The 14,982-nt window shown below is 51.4% G+C and overlaps 6 protein-coding genes across 6 annotated transcripts; 5 read left to right on the forward strand and 1 right to left on the reverse strand.

Moving 5' to 3' along the window:
- Positions 1-120: 120 nt before the first annotated feature.
- On the forward strand, positions 121-2,181 carry N7457_003897 (arrestin (or S-antigen), N-terminal domain protein; the record flags this gene model as incomplete). Its single annotated transcript, XM_057174942.1, has 5 exons — positions 121-333; positions 410-523; positions 575-787; positions 854-1,423; positions 1,474-2,181. 5 exons carry the CDS (start codon positions 121-123, stop codon positions 2,179-2,181), a joined length of 1,818 nt encoding a protein of 605 aa, XP_057031989.1.
- Positions 2,182-2,873: 692 nt separating this feature from the next.
- On the forward strand, positions 2,874-6,952 carry N7457_003898 (uncharacterized protein; the record flags this gene model as incomplete). Its single annotated transcript, XM_057174943.1, has 3 exons — positions 2,874-3,226; positions 3,293-5,731; positions 5,779-6,952. The coding sequence occupies 3 exons, from the start codon at positions 2,874-2,876 to the stop codon at positions 6,950-6,952; spliced, it is 3,966 nt and encodes a 1,321-aa protein (XP_057031990.1).
- A 591-nt stretch (positions 6,953-7,543) lies between these two features.
- nfr1 (putative AIF-like mitochondrial oxidoreductase (Nfrl)) lies at positions 7,544-9,644 on the forward strand (the record flags this gene model as incomplete). Its single annotated transcript, XM_057174944.1, has 3 exons — positions 7,544-7,766; positions 7,839-8,031; positions 8,408-9,644. The coding sequence occupies 3 exons, from the start codon at positions 7,544-7,546 to the stop codon at positions 9,642-9,644; spliced, it is 1,653 nt and encodes a 550-aa protein (XP_057031991.1).
- A 181-nt stretch (positions 9,645-9,825) lies between these two features.
- On the reverse strand, positions 9,826-11,151 carry N7457_003900 (DNA-directed RNA polymerase I subunit RPA43; the record flags this gene model as incomplete). The annotated part of the gene is made up of 1 exon (XM_057174945.1): positions 9,826-11,151. The coding sequence occupies one exon, from the start codon at positions 11,149-11,151 to the stop codon at positions 9,826-9,828; it is 1,326 nt and encodes a 441-aa protein (XP_057031992.1).
- Positions 11,152-11,253: 102 nt separating this feature from the next.
- Positions 11,254-12,435, forward strand: N7457_003901 (J domain-containing protein; the record flags this gene model as incomplete). The annotated part of the gene is made up of 3 exons (XM_057174946.1): positions 11,254-11,298; positions 11,364-11,885; positions 11,947-12,435. The coding sequence occupies 3 exons, from the start codon at positions 11,254-11,256 to the stop codon at positions 12,433-12,435; spliced, it is 1,056 nt and encodes a 351-aa protein (XP_057031993.1).
- A 1,045-nt stretch (positions 12,436-13,480) lies between these two features.
- Positions 13,481-14,374, forward strand: N7457_003902 (uncharacterized protein; the record flags this gene model as incomplete). Its single annotated transcript, XM_057174947.1, has 2 exons — positions 13,481-13,878; positions 13,966-14,374. 2 exons carry the CDS (start codon positions 13,481-13,483, stop codon positions 14,372-14,374), a joined length of 807 nt encoding a protein of 268 aa, XP_057031994.1.
- Positions 14,375-14,982: the final 608 nt, after the last annotated feature.

The following is a 14,982-nucleotide window of genomic DNA, read 5'->3' on the forward strand; positions in this document are numbered from 1 at the left end:
CTTTCGAGGGTCTAATTCTTGTCGCAAAATTCTCAAACGACCGCGCTCTCCCTTTTGACCCGTTGAACACCCCCGCTAGACAAAGAAAAAGCCCCGCCAGTGCCCGGGCGCTCCGCCGTCATGTCCGCACACATTGTATTGGACAGTCGCCACACCCATTACACAAATCTAGACTTTCTCACAGGCAAGGTTGTGCTACAGCTACCGACTGAAGCGGCTATTGGAGGCATCCAGGTCAAATTGGAATGTGAAAGCCGCACCCGACTGTCTGGTCCTAAGCATCCCCAGAATGCGCACTCGGACAAAAAGCGAACGGAGCTTGAGGTTCACAAGGTGAGAGGATGTGGTCCATCGAAGCAATCGATCTGATAGGAGCTTGAGTGGAGCATTGGCTGATCAATAAATGCAGATCTTGTATAAGGTTGCTACCGTCTTCCCTACACCCGGTGTGATGCAGAATGGGTCTCCTGCGCCTTCATATACCTTTGCTGCAGGGTCATACGAGTACCCTTTTCAGTTCAAGGTAATAACGATGCTTGATGATGGTTTCAATTTCGTTTTAACAGTCTGCTAGTTCCCCTTCAATAATTCATGCAGCACCATCAACAGCATGCTCACCAATCTGAATTTTTCTGGGTTGAAAGTCGAGGTAGCTAGAGACACCACTCGACATGTCAGAAAAACTCTCCCGCCATCTTTAAGTGGATTCCCAGGCATGGCAGATATCAAATATTTTGTCAAAGCGACGGTCATTCGACCCCAGTTCTACAAAGAAAATATCAGATCGGTAAGTGATATGCGGTGATATGCTCCTTTGATAGGCCATTGCGGCATGTACTCATCAATTTGATAGATTGTGCCCCTAAATTTCCTTCCAATTGAGCCACCAAGGATCGGAAACCCCAATGAGGAAACCTATGCCAGGCGGCAACATCAATTCTCCCAAGTCCAAGCCGGATCCAAGAAAAAGAGCATTTTCTCACGAGGATCCTCTACACTCAAAGAGGGTTACACAGAGCCTCCGCGAGTGTCTGTTGATGCTCGATTGCCGAATCCATCTATTCTCACTTGCAATGAACCCGTCCCGCTCCGTCTCCTCGCTAAAAAGCTCACTGATGGGCCGGACACAATCTTTCTTCAGATGCTGCAGGTGGAACTGATCGCCTATACCAAAATCTTGGCCCATGATCTCACGCGCACTGAAAGTAGCACCTGGGTTGTTATGAGCCTCAGCAATATGGGTACCCCGTTAGGTCAACCTGGTGATCCCGCAGGCACTGAATGGACTATCGACCCAAAGTTGTGGAATCGTTATCCTTTGCCTAACTCGGTAGCTCCGTCTTTCGAGACATGCAATATTGAAAGATCCTATGAGCTGGAAATTCGAATTGGCTTGACTTATGGAAATTCCCATGAAATGAAGGTATGTGGAATTACGAACCCTCTAGATCACCTTTTGGCTGACAATATCAGCCACAACTCATTGTCCTTCCTCTGCGAATGCCAGTAAGAGTCTTCTCAGGAATTGCCCCTCCACAGGCCCTATTGGATGCAATGGCGGCTGCATCAGTTCAACAATCGTCCTCCAAGCCGAAACCTCAGCCCAGCTTCCCAACAGAGAACGAAAACAGTCGACCACCCATGCCACCACGACCCACTGGCGAGCCTGTGCCTGTTAATTCCGGCGATGTCTGCGATGACGCACCGCCCAGCTACGAGGATGCAATGGCCGACCATCTGAGTCCAGTGGATGGACCACGCCGCGAGTATCACCCACCAGACGCCTCCTCCCAGCGCACAGTAGAATCTGGAACTGATGCCAAGTCCACAGCCCAACCGGGTAAGGATCTTGAAGATGGACCCGCTGCAGAAGGATCCTCCTCAGCGCCCCGTCACCGAGACAACCGTGCTTCCTCGGAGTCATTCGACATGCTACCTACCACACCGCCAGAATCCCAGTCCGGATCGCCTCCCGCTTCTCCCATGAGACGCCCAGGGAGTATGATGAAAATTCCTCGGAACACCGTTGACGAAGAAAGCCCGCCGCAATATGAGCCAGTTGCGGGGTCTCAGCTGAATGCTCCACAACCTGTTCAACGCCAGCCTTCCCGAACTAACCTTCGCCCTATGAATTTGGGTGTTCCTAATAGGAAGCCTGTGCCACGAACCCCAGATCATTGAAGCCCTGGATCTTCAGTGATTCACTATCTTTACCCACTTTCTTGGTCGTTTTCTTTCCTTTTTCGTGCCTATTGTTAGGTTCCGAAATGCATTAGAGCTTAAGGTACTCTATTCGTGAAAATTCCAGCACATATAGCATATCTATGGAGGGAATTGCTTCATTGTTATATTCAAAATCGATACCCAATCAAATCCCAGTGTTGAAGTGTGTGTTTTTTTGTGGGTAGTTTCTCGTTCTTTGACTCTTTAGTAAACCTCTGCGGTGTTTAGCATTCAGCATATATCCATGTCATAACTAATATTATATAAATTTACTCATTTGAGTGGGATGTTTGTTGAATACGACAGTTTGTTTACATTTTCGCCGTCTCAAAAACTAGTCCACACCAAAGAGGAATAGATCGTGGATCGCCACTGACACCCAGACTATGCGCTATACCCGAGGCGGTTAGCGCGCCCTCCACGCGGGTTGAGCTCTGATCAGTTGCTTCCTCGTTTTCCTGCGCATGCCCAACTCCAAGGCACTCAGTCCTCACATTGAATCTTGAGTGAAACTGCTAGATCGGCCCGGACTAACTAAATCAGCCCCGCATCAAGACAACATCTCAAACCCCTTACTTCGAAACCCCGACCAATACGCGAAAAAGAACCTTCACCGCGTCAATGATTTAGCTTGCGACTGACCATCCACCATGCGTCTCCACCTTGTTATCTCGCGCCATGGCCTGCCGGTCACGCGCATTCTCTGGACAACGACCTCGTCCACGGCTACACTGGGTGAATATGGGACTCATCGCCCAGCATCAACGGCAGCTGTCGCATCCTCTCGCACACCGAATATCGCCTTCTCGAATGGCGGATACACGGTCGCACAGCTTCTTGAAGACGTAAATGAAGTCGTGCCACTCGAAACGGAACCGAGCATCTTCGATGCCGAGTTCAGTGGCCAGTGGGGACTGGAAGATTATGTTGTCGAGGTTGCTGGCTCAGAATGCCTTCATTTTATGGAGGTCGATGGCTTGCTTCGAGATGGAGATGAAGTTGTGTATGTGCATTTAATTAAGCTCTCGGGATCTTCTGTTTGACTGCCTGCTAATTTTGCGCTTCATAGAATCCGTGCCCTTCAATTGGCAGATCTCCGGGTAAGACGGCTATGTGGCCGCCACCAAATTACTGCCGAAGGCAAGCATCTGATTGATGGCGTACCATTTGGCGCGCCATTTTTGAAAAGAAGCACTACTACACGGCCTGCAATCACCATCCCGCCAAGGAAGAAGCGGCGCACAGTCTTCTCTGGTTGGGAACAACCTCCAGAGTTTGCTTCTGGGGCAGTCCATGCCGACGAGGATGGGGATGGAGAATGGCTCCCACCCCCAGAAACTGGTTTTGGAAAGGAGCTTTCTATTATGCCTCCCGAGCAGGAAGAGTCTTTGGGCACCGTTATTCGTCATCCTGTTGATTACGCCGCAGAGTCTGAGAGTGAAGAAGAGATATCCGAAATATCTGACATCGAAAAAAATGAATTGGAGAGCGAACTTCAAGCACTCAAGGACGATTTTGAGGAGCCGTCTCAGTTTGTTGATATTAGGGACCAAACTCGGAATGTCAGTGGACACCCGTTACGTGCTACATCGATAGTCAAGCGACCAACTTCCAAGGGATCTCTTGCAGCTGCTTCGTCTCTTTCCAGCAAGCGATCTCGCGGAGAAGACTCATCGCCCCGGAATTCCAAGGCTGTGAGATTCAACAAGGGAGATGACAGGGAAGACCAGGGTATGCCTGACCTCCCGCAATTGCCGCAGGCCCCGCAGGCCCCGCAGGCTGAGGAAAGTGAGGCGGTATCCTCTGATTCTGATTCGTCGGATTTATCGGTGTCGTCTTCAGATGAAGAGTCTGATGATGATTCTGACGATGACTCCAATGATGGCTCTTCGAGTGAGGTAGAACCTGCGGAGGAGGCACCTTCTGACTCGGATTCATCTTCAAGTTCCGAAGACTCGGATTCTGATTCATCGGAATCCGAGTCGGAGTCTGAAGAGGAAGCTCCTCCACCTCCGAAGAAGGCGCAACGACCAGTTGTGATAGGCGCTCCTGGTGAAGGGTCTATGCGCACTAAAAAGAGCAACAACCGCCTCAAACTACGCCGCCGTCTTTCCAAGCTTAAGGAACTAGGCGCCTTGCCCAAAGAAGCAGACTTCGATGCATTGCGCACGTGGGAAGAAAGCAATGGAGGTTGGCACATTCCGGAACAACATCTCAAACCGGAGCCATTCTTGAACTTCCCTCAACCTGTGAAACCAGAACAAGAATCTGTAGAATCTTCGAGTAAGAAGCAGAAGAAGGAAAAGAAGGAACAGGAACAGAGGGAGTTTGAAGCTAGGCGCGAGAAGCTGCTTCGCGATCTCGCATCTGGTAATGGTGTCGACGTGGATGGGACATCCGAGAAAGAAAATGTTCCGCCCCGTAGGTCGACGGTGACACAACCCCCTGCTACGGAGGACGTCTCCGATGAGTCTCGGCCAGAACAGGAACCTTCGCACCGACGTACCACCCTCGACATTGCTAGCTCACGGCGTATGCTTTTTGGATCTCTGGGAATGCGAACCCCGAAGACCGAAGAAGACGAAGAAGAAACACGGAAGAAGCTTGCTGCCAAAGCTAGTGCAAACGGACGTCAACCCAGGCCATCAGTGCGAGTCACGCAAGAAGAGCCTGATAATATGGATGAGGATGAGGATCAATCCGATATTGACTGGCAAAATAAGCTAGTCATTCGTGCTGTCGAGTGTGTCTATCCTGAGGTTGAAGTGACTGCGCCTCCTTATCCCTTCGTCCAGCGTTGGGATCAAGAAGCCAATGCATTGATTCGTCAGCTCAGAGGCCCGAGCAAGAAGCGGAAGAGAAAGCAACGTGTTCAGGTCTACAACGGATATGAGGAGCAGGAAGAATATGACGAAAACGGAAACTACTATGGTTATGATAATCAATACCAAGGCGGAGATGACCAGGCCAACTACGAGGGTTATCACGAAGGTGAAGATTCCTATTATCAGGGTCAATACGCAGGTGAAGGCGAAGGTGATCAGCTCAATTATGACGATGGTCCTGAACCTGAACAAGCTCCCAACGATACCTCCGACGATCTACCTCCTCTTCCCGCCGATATGAGCACAGTTCCTGATATGATTGAGAGTGACGTGAAAGTTGGCACAATCATTGCCTTCCGACAGCTCGACATGTCGAAAGCCACGAATTGGCAACCTCAGATGTCTGGTTACCGGGTGGCTGAGGTTCGTTCTGTGGAAGAAAATGGGACCATCAATGTATTGCTTGCCAAGCGAGACCGCAAGCCCCCATCTACCTTCAATGAGGATGATGAACCCCGTCAATACAGCAAGTTTGAAGTCCCAGATCTAGCCAACGAAGAAGGAGATGATGATGGCCACCGAGAGCTTGCTTTTGCGGAACTCAGCGACCCGAAGCTTCTCCAACCTGCACCACAATCCCTTGCTGAATCTGAGGATCAAAACAATACCCCAGAAGGTAGCATGTCAGTGAAATAGATTCTGATAGTTGGATCGTGCTTACTTGTTCAAGTGTCTCTGTAGTTCAGGAATCCGTACCGAATGCTCAACCAGCCTCACCTGAGGAAATGTACCATGACGATACCACTTTTGTCACTATTGGGAATGAAGTCGCCCATCTTGAGTCGCCCCATGACTCCCCGGGTATGCCTGATGAACCTATCCAACATACTCCTGGTAGATCTGGTGAGCGCAGTGTCACACCTCCTATTCCGTCCCCTTCTTTCACGGGGTTTCACTCTGCTCGATCCTGGCAGCCAGTGACTCCCGGCGCTGAGATTAGCCGCGAGCTCGAGGGCCATACCCTCATTGGAGGAGAAACGCCGTCTGTTCCAGTGAATCGGGACGAGGATCCGTCTGTGCTGTCGTACACGTCTGCAAATCAATCTTTCGCGGATGATCCTGAGAACCAAGAAACGCCTAGTCAAGCACATGAGCGCCAGGTCGTTGACGAGAATCTGGCGCCGCCTGGAGAATCTGGGGATAGCGGCCCTCAGTCTGGCTCACTTCTGTCTACCATTGACCGTACCGGTGGTGATGATGCGCCCTACTCCACCATTGTCCAAAGAGATTCCAGAAGGGAAAAACGCAATGCAGCCCCAACCAGTTCTGCAGAATCATGGAGAGAACTTTTGAACCGATTACGGAATGGCCCCTCGGAGCCAGATGAATCACTCGCCATCAGCGAGAGCAATGAGGATTCTGATCACCCACAAGACAACGAGCTGTTGCAGGGCAGTCCGGCGCATTCCTACCTCGATCTCAACCTTTCGTCTTCTGAATCCCCGGAACCATCCAACTCGCATTCTTCCAGCTCTCCTATGAGTGCTCAGCGCAATGCGCAGTCCCCAAATCCCAGCCCACTCCCTCCGTCCTTCGAGACGGAGTCCCCCCCTCTATCCACTCGTTCCAAAATCTCCAAAATCTCTCTGGGAATGCGTGAATCTTTCCCACTCTCCCAAATCCCCGCTTCCCAGGCCTCGGAGGTGATTGATCTCACTTCCAGTCCAGGTGGATCTCCCGAACCCAGCACGTATAACTCGAATAGGCTCCAGAGACCTAAATCCGCCCTATTGGGAGGCTCGTATCGCGCATCCCAGCCCTCTACAGAGAACCCCAAGACCATGGGGGAAGTGGGTATGAGCCTTTCAAGTCAGAAAAAGAAACGTCGGTCACGGAAGTTTTAAGATACTGTGTCTTTTTGCTATGGAGATTTGAAGCGATATGTTATGTTTTTCATTCTTTATACATGTTATGCGCGCACAGCGATGGCGTCTAGGAACCTGCACACTCGTTATTTTTCCTGGACATATTTGTTATTTCGGCAGCTTGCAATCAAAGCCATTCTGAGATCTCTTTTCTATAACTTGTTTGATCTAGTTTTGGGTGACAATCCCCGGCTGCTGATTGGCTGGTCTCATAGATGCTAGTGATGTCATGGCTGTATACTTCTATCCAACATGCGTCCTTTACGTCGCTACAGCAGGATTGTCAATGCATGGGACGGACTAAGAATCTAGACCTTATTAGATCCCCCGCGCTCCCTTCTTCCCTCTTCAACCATGCATCTCCGTCTACGAAGTGCGTGGCTATACTCTATTAGTCGGGGTAACGGTCATCCCAGTCGATTTCGCTGTGCTCATCTCTCGTCATCGCGCCATTTTCCTTCCCCCCGCTCGTCTCCCACTTCTTCTGCTGCACCATTTATCCCCGGATTTAGTTCTATTCAAACTTCCCCATTCCAACCTTTATTCCAATCCACTCGCAAGCTATCCACAATGACCCAAGAATATAAACTAAAGGACATCTCCTCCTTCTCGGCCCTCAGCTCGCTAGATAAGATCGAGGCTGAAATTGAGGGGATTGACGATGGCAAAGTCCTCCTGATCAAGCTAGACGACAAAGTCCATGCCCTCAGTCCACGGTGTTCGCACTATGGAGCTCCATTGAAGAATGGCGTCGTGACTAGTGATGGGAGACTTGCCTGTCCATGGCATGGAGGTGCGTTGGCTCTTTTTCCGGACCACAAGTCTATGCACAGAAGCAATGAATAATACGCTGACTATCACATAGCCTGCTTTAATGTAACGACTGGTGATGTTGAGGATGCCCCAGCGCCCAATGCGTTGAATAAGTTTGAGGTCTTTGAGAAAAATGGTGGCGTGTATATTCATGCTAGGGAAGAAGATATCAAAGCAGGACAGCGCAATCCCGTTGTGAATTGCAGCGTGTCGGAGCCTGAGGAGAAGCTGGTGGTGGTCGGAGGGTGAGTCTCCCATTTCCTTCCATTGCTGTCATTTCTTCCATTTTCTCTCATTTCGTTTGTTTTACGGAACCCCGATGAATGGAAGGTTGGGGTGAGGGGGCATTTGGTCTAGCGGTTTGTTGCTGGCATCTTTTAGACATAAACATAGACCTCCGCTTTCTTTGGAGCCCTCTCATCCCTCCAACATGAGTGCCGTTTGATTTTATGTTGCCGGATCGTTCCCGGGCGATGATTTCTTTCTTTTTTTGGTTTTTGTTTCTATGGTCTCTTTCTTTACTTTTGACGCTATTCCCAATGACCCTGCCCCATCTAGGGAGTACTGCCTCTGGAAAGGTCTCCTCTTGTCTGAGTCTGATCATTGACTGATATCAAACAGAGGAAGTGGAACTTTGGGCCTGATCCAAGCTCTCCGAGAGCTTAAATATCCCGGTTCTATCACAATCATCTCCAAAGAACCCTACCTGATCATAGATCGCACCAAGCTATCCAAGGCTCTCATCACGGATCCAACTAAGATCCAATGGCGACCCCAAGAGTGGTATGCACAGGCGGCCATAGAGACCATCACAGATGACGTGACAGCCGTGGATTTCCAGCAAAAGTCCATCTCCACCAAATCTGGGAAGACCGTCCCCTACACCAAGCTCGTCCTAGCCACAGGCGGCGTACCACGCACTCTACCACTGCAAGGTCTGAAAGGCGAACTGAACAATATCTTCACCCTCCGCGGCATAGATGACGTGCAATCCATCCTTGCCGCAGCAGGTGACGCAAAGAAAAACATCGTCGTAATCGGCAGCTCCTTCATCGGCATGGAAGTCGGCAACGCCCTATCCAAGAACCACAACGTGACCATCGTCGGCATGGAATCCGCCCCCATGGAACGCGTAATGGGCGTTCAAGTCGGCCAAATCTTCAAATCAAACCTCGAGAAGAATGGAATCACCTTCTACCTCTCTGCGAATGTCAGCCACGCAACCGCCTCCCCGTCAAACACCCACACCGTCGGCGCAGTGCATCTAAAGGATGGAACCACCTTGCCCGCCGACCTGGTCATCCTCGGCGTGGGCGTCCGTCCGGCAACGGACTTCCTCCGTGATAACAAAGCCATCACCCTTGAGAAAGATGGCTCGCTCACCACAGACTCCCACTTCCTCGTGAAGGGCCTGCAGGATGTCTTCGCCGTCGGCGATATAGCTACATACCCGTACCACGGCCCTGGCGCTGATGCGAAGGGTTCACCCGTACGCATCGAGCACTGGAACGTAGCGCAGAACTCCGGACGTGCGGCGGCGCGGGCGATTGCACATGCGCGCCGTGGACCGCTGTCTTCGTTGAAACCCAAGTTGTTCATTCCTGTATTCTGGTCTGCGCTTGGGGCGCAGTTGCGGTACTGTGGAAATCCGGTTAATGGGTATGATGATGTTATTCTGCGCGAGCAGGGAGAGGGGAAGTTCGTTGCGTTTTATACGAATGGGGAGACTGTTGTGGCTGTTGCTACTATGGGTGCTGATCCTGTGATGGTGAAGTCCGCGGAGTTGATGAGGGTTGGCAAGATGCCTAGCAAGGCGGAGATTGTTGGTGGTGCGGATGTTTTGGGTATTAAGATGTAGTTTGTGGTAGGGTTGGGTATTCGAGGTTTAAGGAAATAGTATGAAGATTTCTTTGAATGTTCAATTGACATATACACATTTGGAACGGAAATAAGAACAAGCACACCGGAACGCCCATAGGAATGTAGTCAGTGATATATGATATCGGTGCTCATGCAAGCCCATGTATACAGAGCTGAATTTATTCGTCCTTGCTCTTCTTCGACTTGGAAGACTTGGACTTCTTTTCTTTCTTTTCGGACTTTTCCTTCTTCTCTTTTTTCTCCTTCTTCTCCTTCTTCGGGCTCGGCTCAAGGTGTACATCCACAGATGACAACTCCTGCACTGCTGATGCTGCGGGAACGTTCATCACTGGGATAGTCCCGGAGACCTTCTTAGGCGATGAGAAGAATGAAGGAGGCAAGGACTGCCCCGTACGCTCGGACTCGCAGAGTCTCTCCTCCTCCTCGACAGACAACATCGTACCCTCGATACTGAGGAATCCGCGATCACGCTCGGAACCGGGAATAACATCCACATCAACAACACGGAAACGCACAGAGCCATTCACCCGGTGCCCAGAGACAGACTGGAAGTAACCGGTGTGAGCGGAGTCCTCCTCCTCGTCAAGCGGGATATCCTCCTCAGAAAGCGAAGTTGGGCGGAAACCCTCCTTCTCGGCGTCGAAATCCGACATGTCCTTATCCGACCCGGAGTCGTCATCGGTGGTACCAGGAGTCTCGGCCTCCTCGCCGGGGGGCACCCACTTCCAGTTCGAGGGAAGACGCTTGCGCTCGATACCCACCGAGAACAGGTTGAATACGACAGCACCGAGGAAACCCTCCGACTGCACGTTCACCCAGCCGTCGAGGGACTGTCCGCGCTTCGGCCGGAAAACCAGGAAAGTGGCAGTCAGGTAGACGTACAAGACACCGTACTCGTCGGCGGTGGTGGCGAGAGTAAGCGGCTGCGGGTTAGGGTCTGATGAGGAACGGGAAGAAGGCGCAGGCGGCTTGCTGGAGATCGAAGCATTGGAGTATGCCAGAACAACACCCTTCAAAGGCGGGAAGTAGGTCAGAAGCAGTGGCGAGAGGTGCTCAGCGAGCAGCGAGGCCAGCGCGTGCGTCGGCGAGATAGAGATTGGCGACAGGGGCAGGTAGAGGGTCGCAGTGGTGAGGGTGAAGGGAGACTCCGGGTTGAGGTCTTTTGGTGCAATGGCTTTGGATGGGGCCTGCTTGCGCTTTTTGGTTGGTGAGGCGATGTCCTTGTTCTTGGATTTGCGTTTGCGCTCTGCGTCGGCGGTGCGCAGGGGCAGTGCGTCGATTTCCATTGCGTCAACTGCCATCGTGGACGCAATTAGGCGCTCCACGGAGCTTGTCGAGTCGATGTGGAGGGATTGGAGTGCTTCTTTTGCGTCGAGAAAACTTTTTTTTTTTTTCATTTGGCTTTTGGTATGACGGGAGAGGAAGGCGGTGGTGGTGGGCGGTGACGGGTGGGCGCCAAATGGGAGCCCCCCCGGACTATTCATTGTTCTCGCCAGGTGGTACTTGATGGATTTCTCTTCTTTGGTTTCTTCTTTACTTTGACATGTTGGTCTTGCAATATCTCAGGTGAAATCTGAATACTAGATATGGCGTCGCTTTTGCCTTTACTTGGGTGGGCTGTTCTTCCCAAGGTGAGTGGATCGTTATGCGGGAGCTATACTATGTGTTCAGGAACGGAAGCTGATACAGTCAACAGTATGCCACATCCTTTCTTCTAAGTGTCTACTATGGTATAACCATACGTGCTGGTGAACCCAAGCCACTCCCTCAGACGCCTCGGTATGAGCGCCATCGCCGTCGCATCTTCATCTTTGTGATCACCAGCTACCTTCTCTATACGCTCTATGAGACTTTCCACCAAGTACAGCTTGCAGGAGACTACTACCAAGCCCTGGGTGTGTCACCGTTTGCCGATCTGCGCACGATCAAGGCGCGCTTCCGCCGACTTGCTATTCAGTATCACCCTGATAAAGTCGGACACGACAACGGCGATGCTTACTTTGTGCACCTTCGACAGGCCCAGGAGACCCTGGTGGATCCAGTGAAGCGGTTTGCATATGATCGCTTCGGCACAGATATGCTCGGATGGGGCGAGCAGGAGACCATGTACGATTTCCTGACAACTTCTTTGATCAAATCGATCCTGCCGCAGTATATCAGCGGCTTTGTCACGACGATCGTGCTAAACCGGCTATGGTGGACGAAATGGGGTCGCTTCGTGAGTATTTGATCTTGCGCATAAAAACATTGAATAGCGTAAGCTGACTGTCTGACTACAGTGGCGCCTCTTTACGTTCGGTGCGATGCTGACGCTCGAGCTGGGTGTGATTACGCATCCCCAGGCTGTATTCATGCCTATTGCTTACCTTCCAGCTGCGCTACAAGCATGGCTCCCTAAACATTCATATTACCTACTTCCCTTCCAAATCCTGACACTCGCACGCCGTGCTTCCATCATCCTGCACATTTTCATCTTGCAATCAGCACCACCTTCTTCCAACGAGAAGGGGAGCGGCGATAAGATCTCGCCGCAGACTATGCAGCGAGTTGGCCAGTTAGTTCAGTTGACGCGCACGACAGATCTCGAGGCGACGCGAATGCTGCAACTGGGCCTGGCGCCTTTCCGCGGTGACCGTGAGAGTGCATCGTCACTCCGACGTGGCATGAGAGAAGGGCTGATCCTCGGCGGAGTGCGGTCTAGTCCTGAGGTGCAACGAGCTGTGGCACAGGTGGTTGAACGACGCAAGGCTGGGAGTGACAGTATGTAAGCGCGATTGATTCTCTAGTGTAGAATTAAAAACTAGAGGTTAGGATCTGTTTTCGCAATGGAAAGTGTATATTTTGAGGTCCATGGATCCCTTCCGTCCAGGTAATCTAGAGAATCCTGCGTATTATATTTGGTCGATCCCTTGGCAGTGTCGCGTAATTTGACCGGCCTTTTTGGTTCACGAAGTCAAGTTCCGGTGGCGACCCGGCGTTGGGGCTTTGTGAGTTGACTCGTGATACCCTCACCAGATCCATTGCGAACGGGTCCACCGGTTCTTTTCAAAGAAGATCTTTCTTTTTTGGTTTTGTTTGTAAGCGAGAGAACTAAAAAATAGGGCGTATGAAACTAAGGATCTCTCGAAACATCATGCGGTCAGTGAGCCATTTTCGGGACGCAGCGGGTGTGGAATGAGATCCATCAACGGGTTAGGGTTGCGTATTTGCATGCGTCAGTGTGGTTAAGGGCTGAGCCTCGCTCTGGGTAGGGAATAATGACTATTTAGGGGGATAGAGGGGATTTGAAGAGCATGATTCCACTTGGGGCTATGAATAGAACGAAGAACAGAGAGAATAAAGACACTCGAGGTGCAAGGACGAGGGACCGGGAGTATATGGATGTAATATTGTACGGTATGGTCACGGTCCCGTATCACCGCCTTGCCGGCAGGCGGGCAGCAGGGCCCAGTGGTGGGCTGGGCAGGCGTAATGACGATACAGGCCGAAGTCCCAGACCTTCACCCGCAACACATCCCCTGTGTGCTTCATTCTGGGGGAATGAGTTTTTCAACGATGAGAGGGTCCACGATCCCTTTTTACTTCGCCCCTTCTTTCTCTTTTTCCCTTTTCCTTTTCCCCTTCCCCTTCCCCCACTCTCCCTCATCCTCCTCTTATCAGACTATGCTCTCATCGACTACACAACAAACTTCTATAGAGACCGACAGGCGGTAGAAAGACACCACGTCACGGTTGTGAATTGCCTTCCGTCACCAGAATTCCCACCCACTTACCATACCGGTACCTTCGCGCGTTTCGTCTCCATTATCCACCATGCCTGCCGGTACTCCAAATGGTCGTTCCCGCGCTGGAGGATCAAAGAATTCCTCCAACTCCTTAGTGGTCGTCTTGAAGCTGTCTGCAAGCGCCCTACAGCAGTTTTCCCACGACTTCCAGATCAAGTCCAGTCAAAATAATACCCCCGACATCAAGGGCACAGACCAGTCCTCACCAGCCTCATCCGCCGAGCTCCCTCTCGTGCGCCCATCTTCTGCCGACAACGGCTCCGATGCCGACGCCATTTCGACACCCGCCACGGGGGCAACTCCAGGCGATACCCCTCGTCGGAAGGGTGTTCCGGGTCCCAAGCCAGGCAACAAAAGAACAAAAGAACAAACCGACCCTACCGCGAAGTCACGGGGACGACCTGGCCCCAAGAAGAAACCCAGACTGTAAGTGGAATCCACACCAACTTCCTCCAATGCAACGCCATAGTACCAGAAAAAAAGACCTCGAACTAACATATCATCCAATCTTAGTGATGAAGGCGATGCCACAAAAGTCCCAGCTGCCCAGCGCCTCGGACCAAAAGCGAACACGGGAGCCATCAACGCCGGCCTGCGCGCATTGGACCGTTCAGGAAGCGCGTGTCGCAAGTGGGAGCGCAAGCCCCTACAGCTGCGCAGCTTCACAGGCATCATGTGGCAACTACCCTCCTGGCGCACCCCGAGTATGTCCAACTCAAACAGCTCGGTCGACAGCAAAGTGTCCGTGCTTGAAAGCGGCGACAGTGACATGAAGCCCATGCTCAATGCCCCCGGCACCGATACGGCCAATGGCAGCAGCGCAGTACCCAGTGAGAAGAGCCACTCCGGGGATGGTGATATCACTCCTGCTCCGTCTCATCTGGTCGAGCCCTCGTCGCCGGCTATCGCCATGGCAGCCTGAGGATGACCGTGACGAGTTCGGATGTTTTTCATGCTGTACTTATAGATTTTGCGGGTCTTATTTGTTTCCTCGGGTTTCTCTATGGTCCTGGTTCGGCGTTTGGCAAAATGTTCATGCTAATGGGCTTTTCTATATGAAAAGCTTTCCTCTTTTTGTTTTCATATTGGCACGGGTAGCCGGGGGTCAGGTTCATTTTGCTCGGTATCTGTCTATTGTATTATAACCTTTCTTCTTTCGTGTTGGGGATCAGGCATGTTTACTTCTTTTTTCTTTGTATCTTCTGTTTGAAGATCTTTCTCGCTCTGGAAGCATCACGCAATTGCAATTAATTCTTTTGTCGCTCTATCAAGTCCTCTTATAATAGTCTTAGTATACGGCAAGCTATATATATACTTCCCAGGCCACTCGGACCTACCTCCCCCGTTGTACATGGGTACCTGCTAGTCCTCCCAAGCATCCATTTGGTGTCTTTGCAGACAAAGTCCTAGTCTGCCCGACTCCAGTAGCACAGTAGCCGAGCTTTTATGACTGTGCATTTAGTCCAGATCAGGGGGCACCCGTGACATTGCTCTACTATTCTCCCCTCTTTTCCTTCTCATCCTGGATCG

Source organism: Penicillium paradoxum (genome assembly GCF_028828445.1).
Source record: "Penicillium paradoxum strain IBT 22861 chromosome Unknown utg000004l_segment0_segment0, whole genome shotgun sequence".
NCBI classification, from domain to species: domain Eukaryota; kingdom Fungi; phylum Ascomycota; class Eurotiomycetes; order Eurotiales; family Aspergillaceae; genus Penicillium; species Penicillium paradoxum.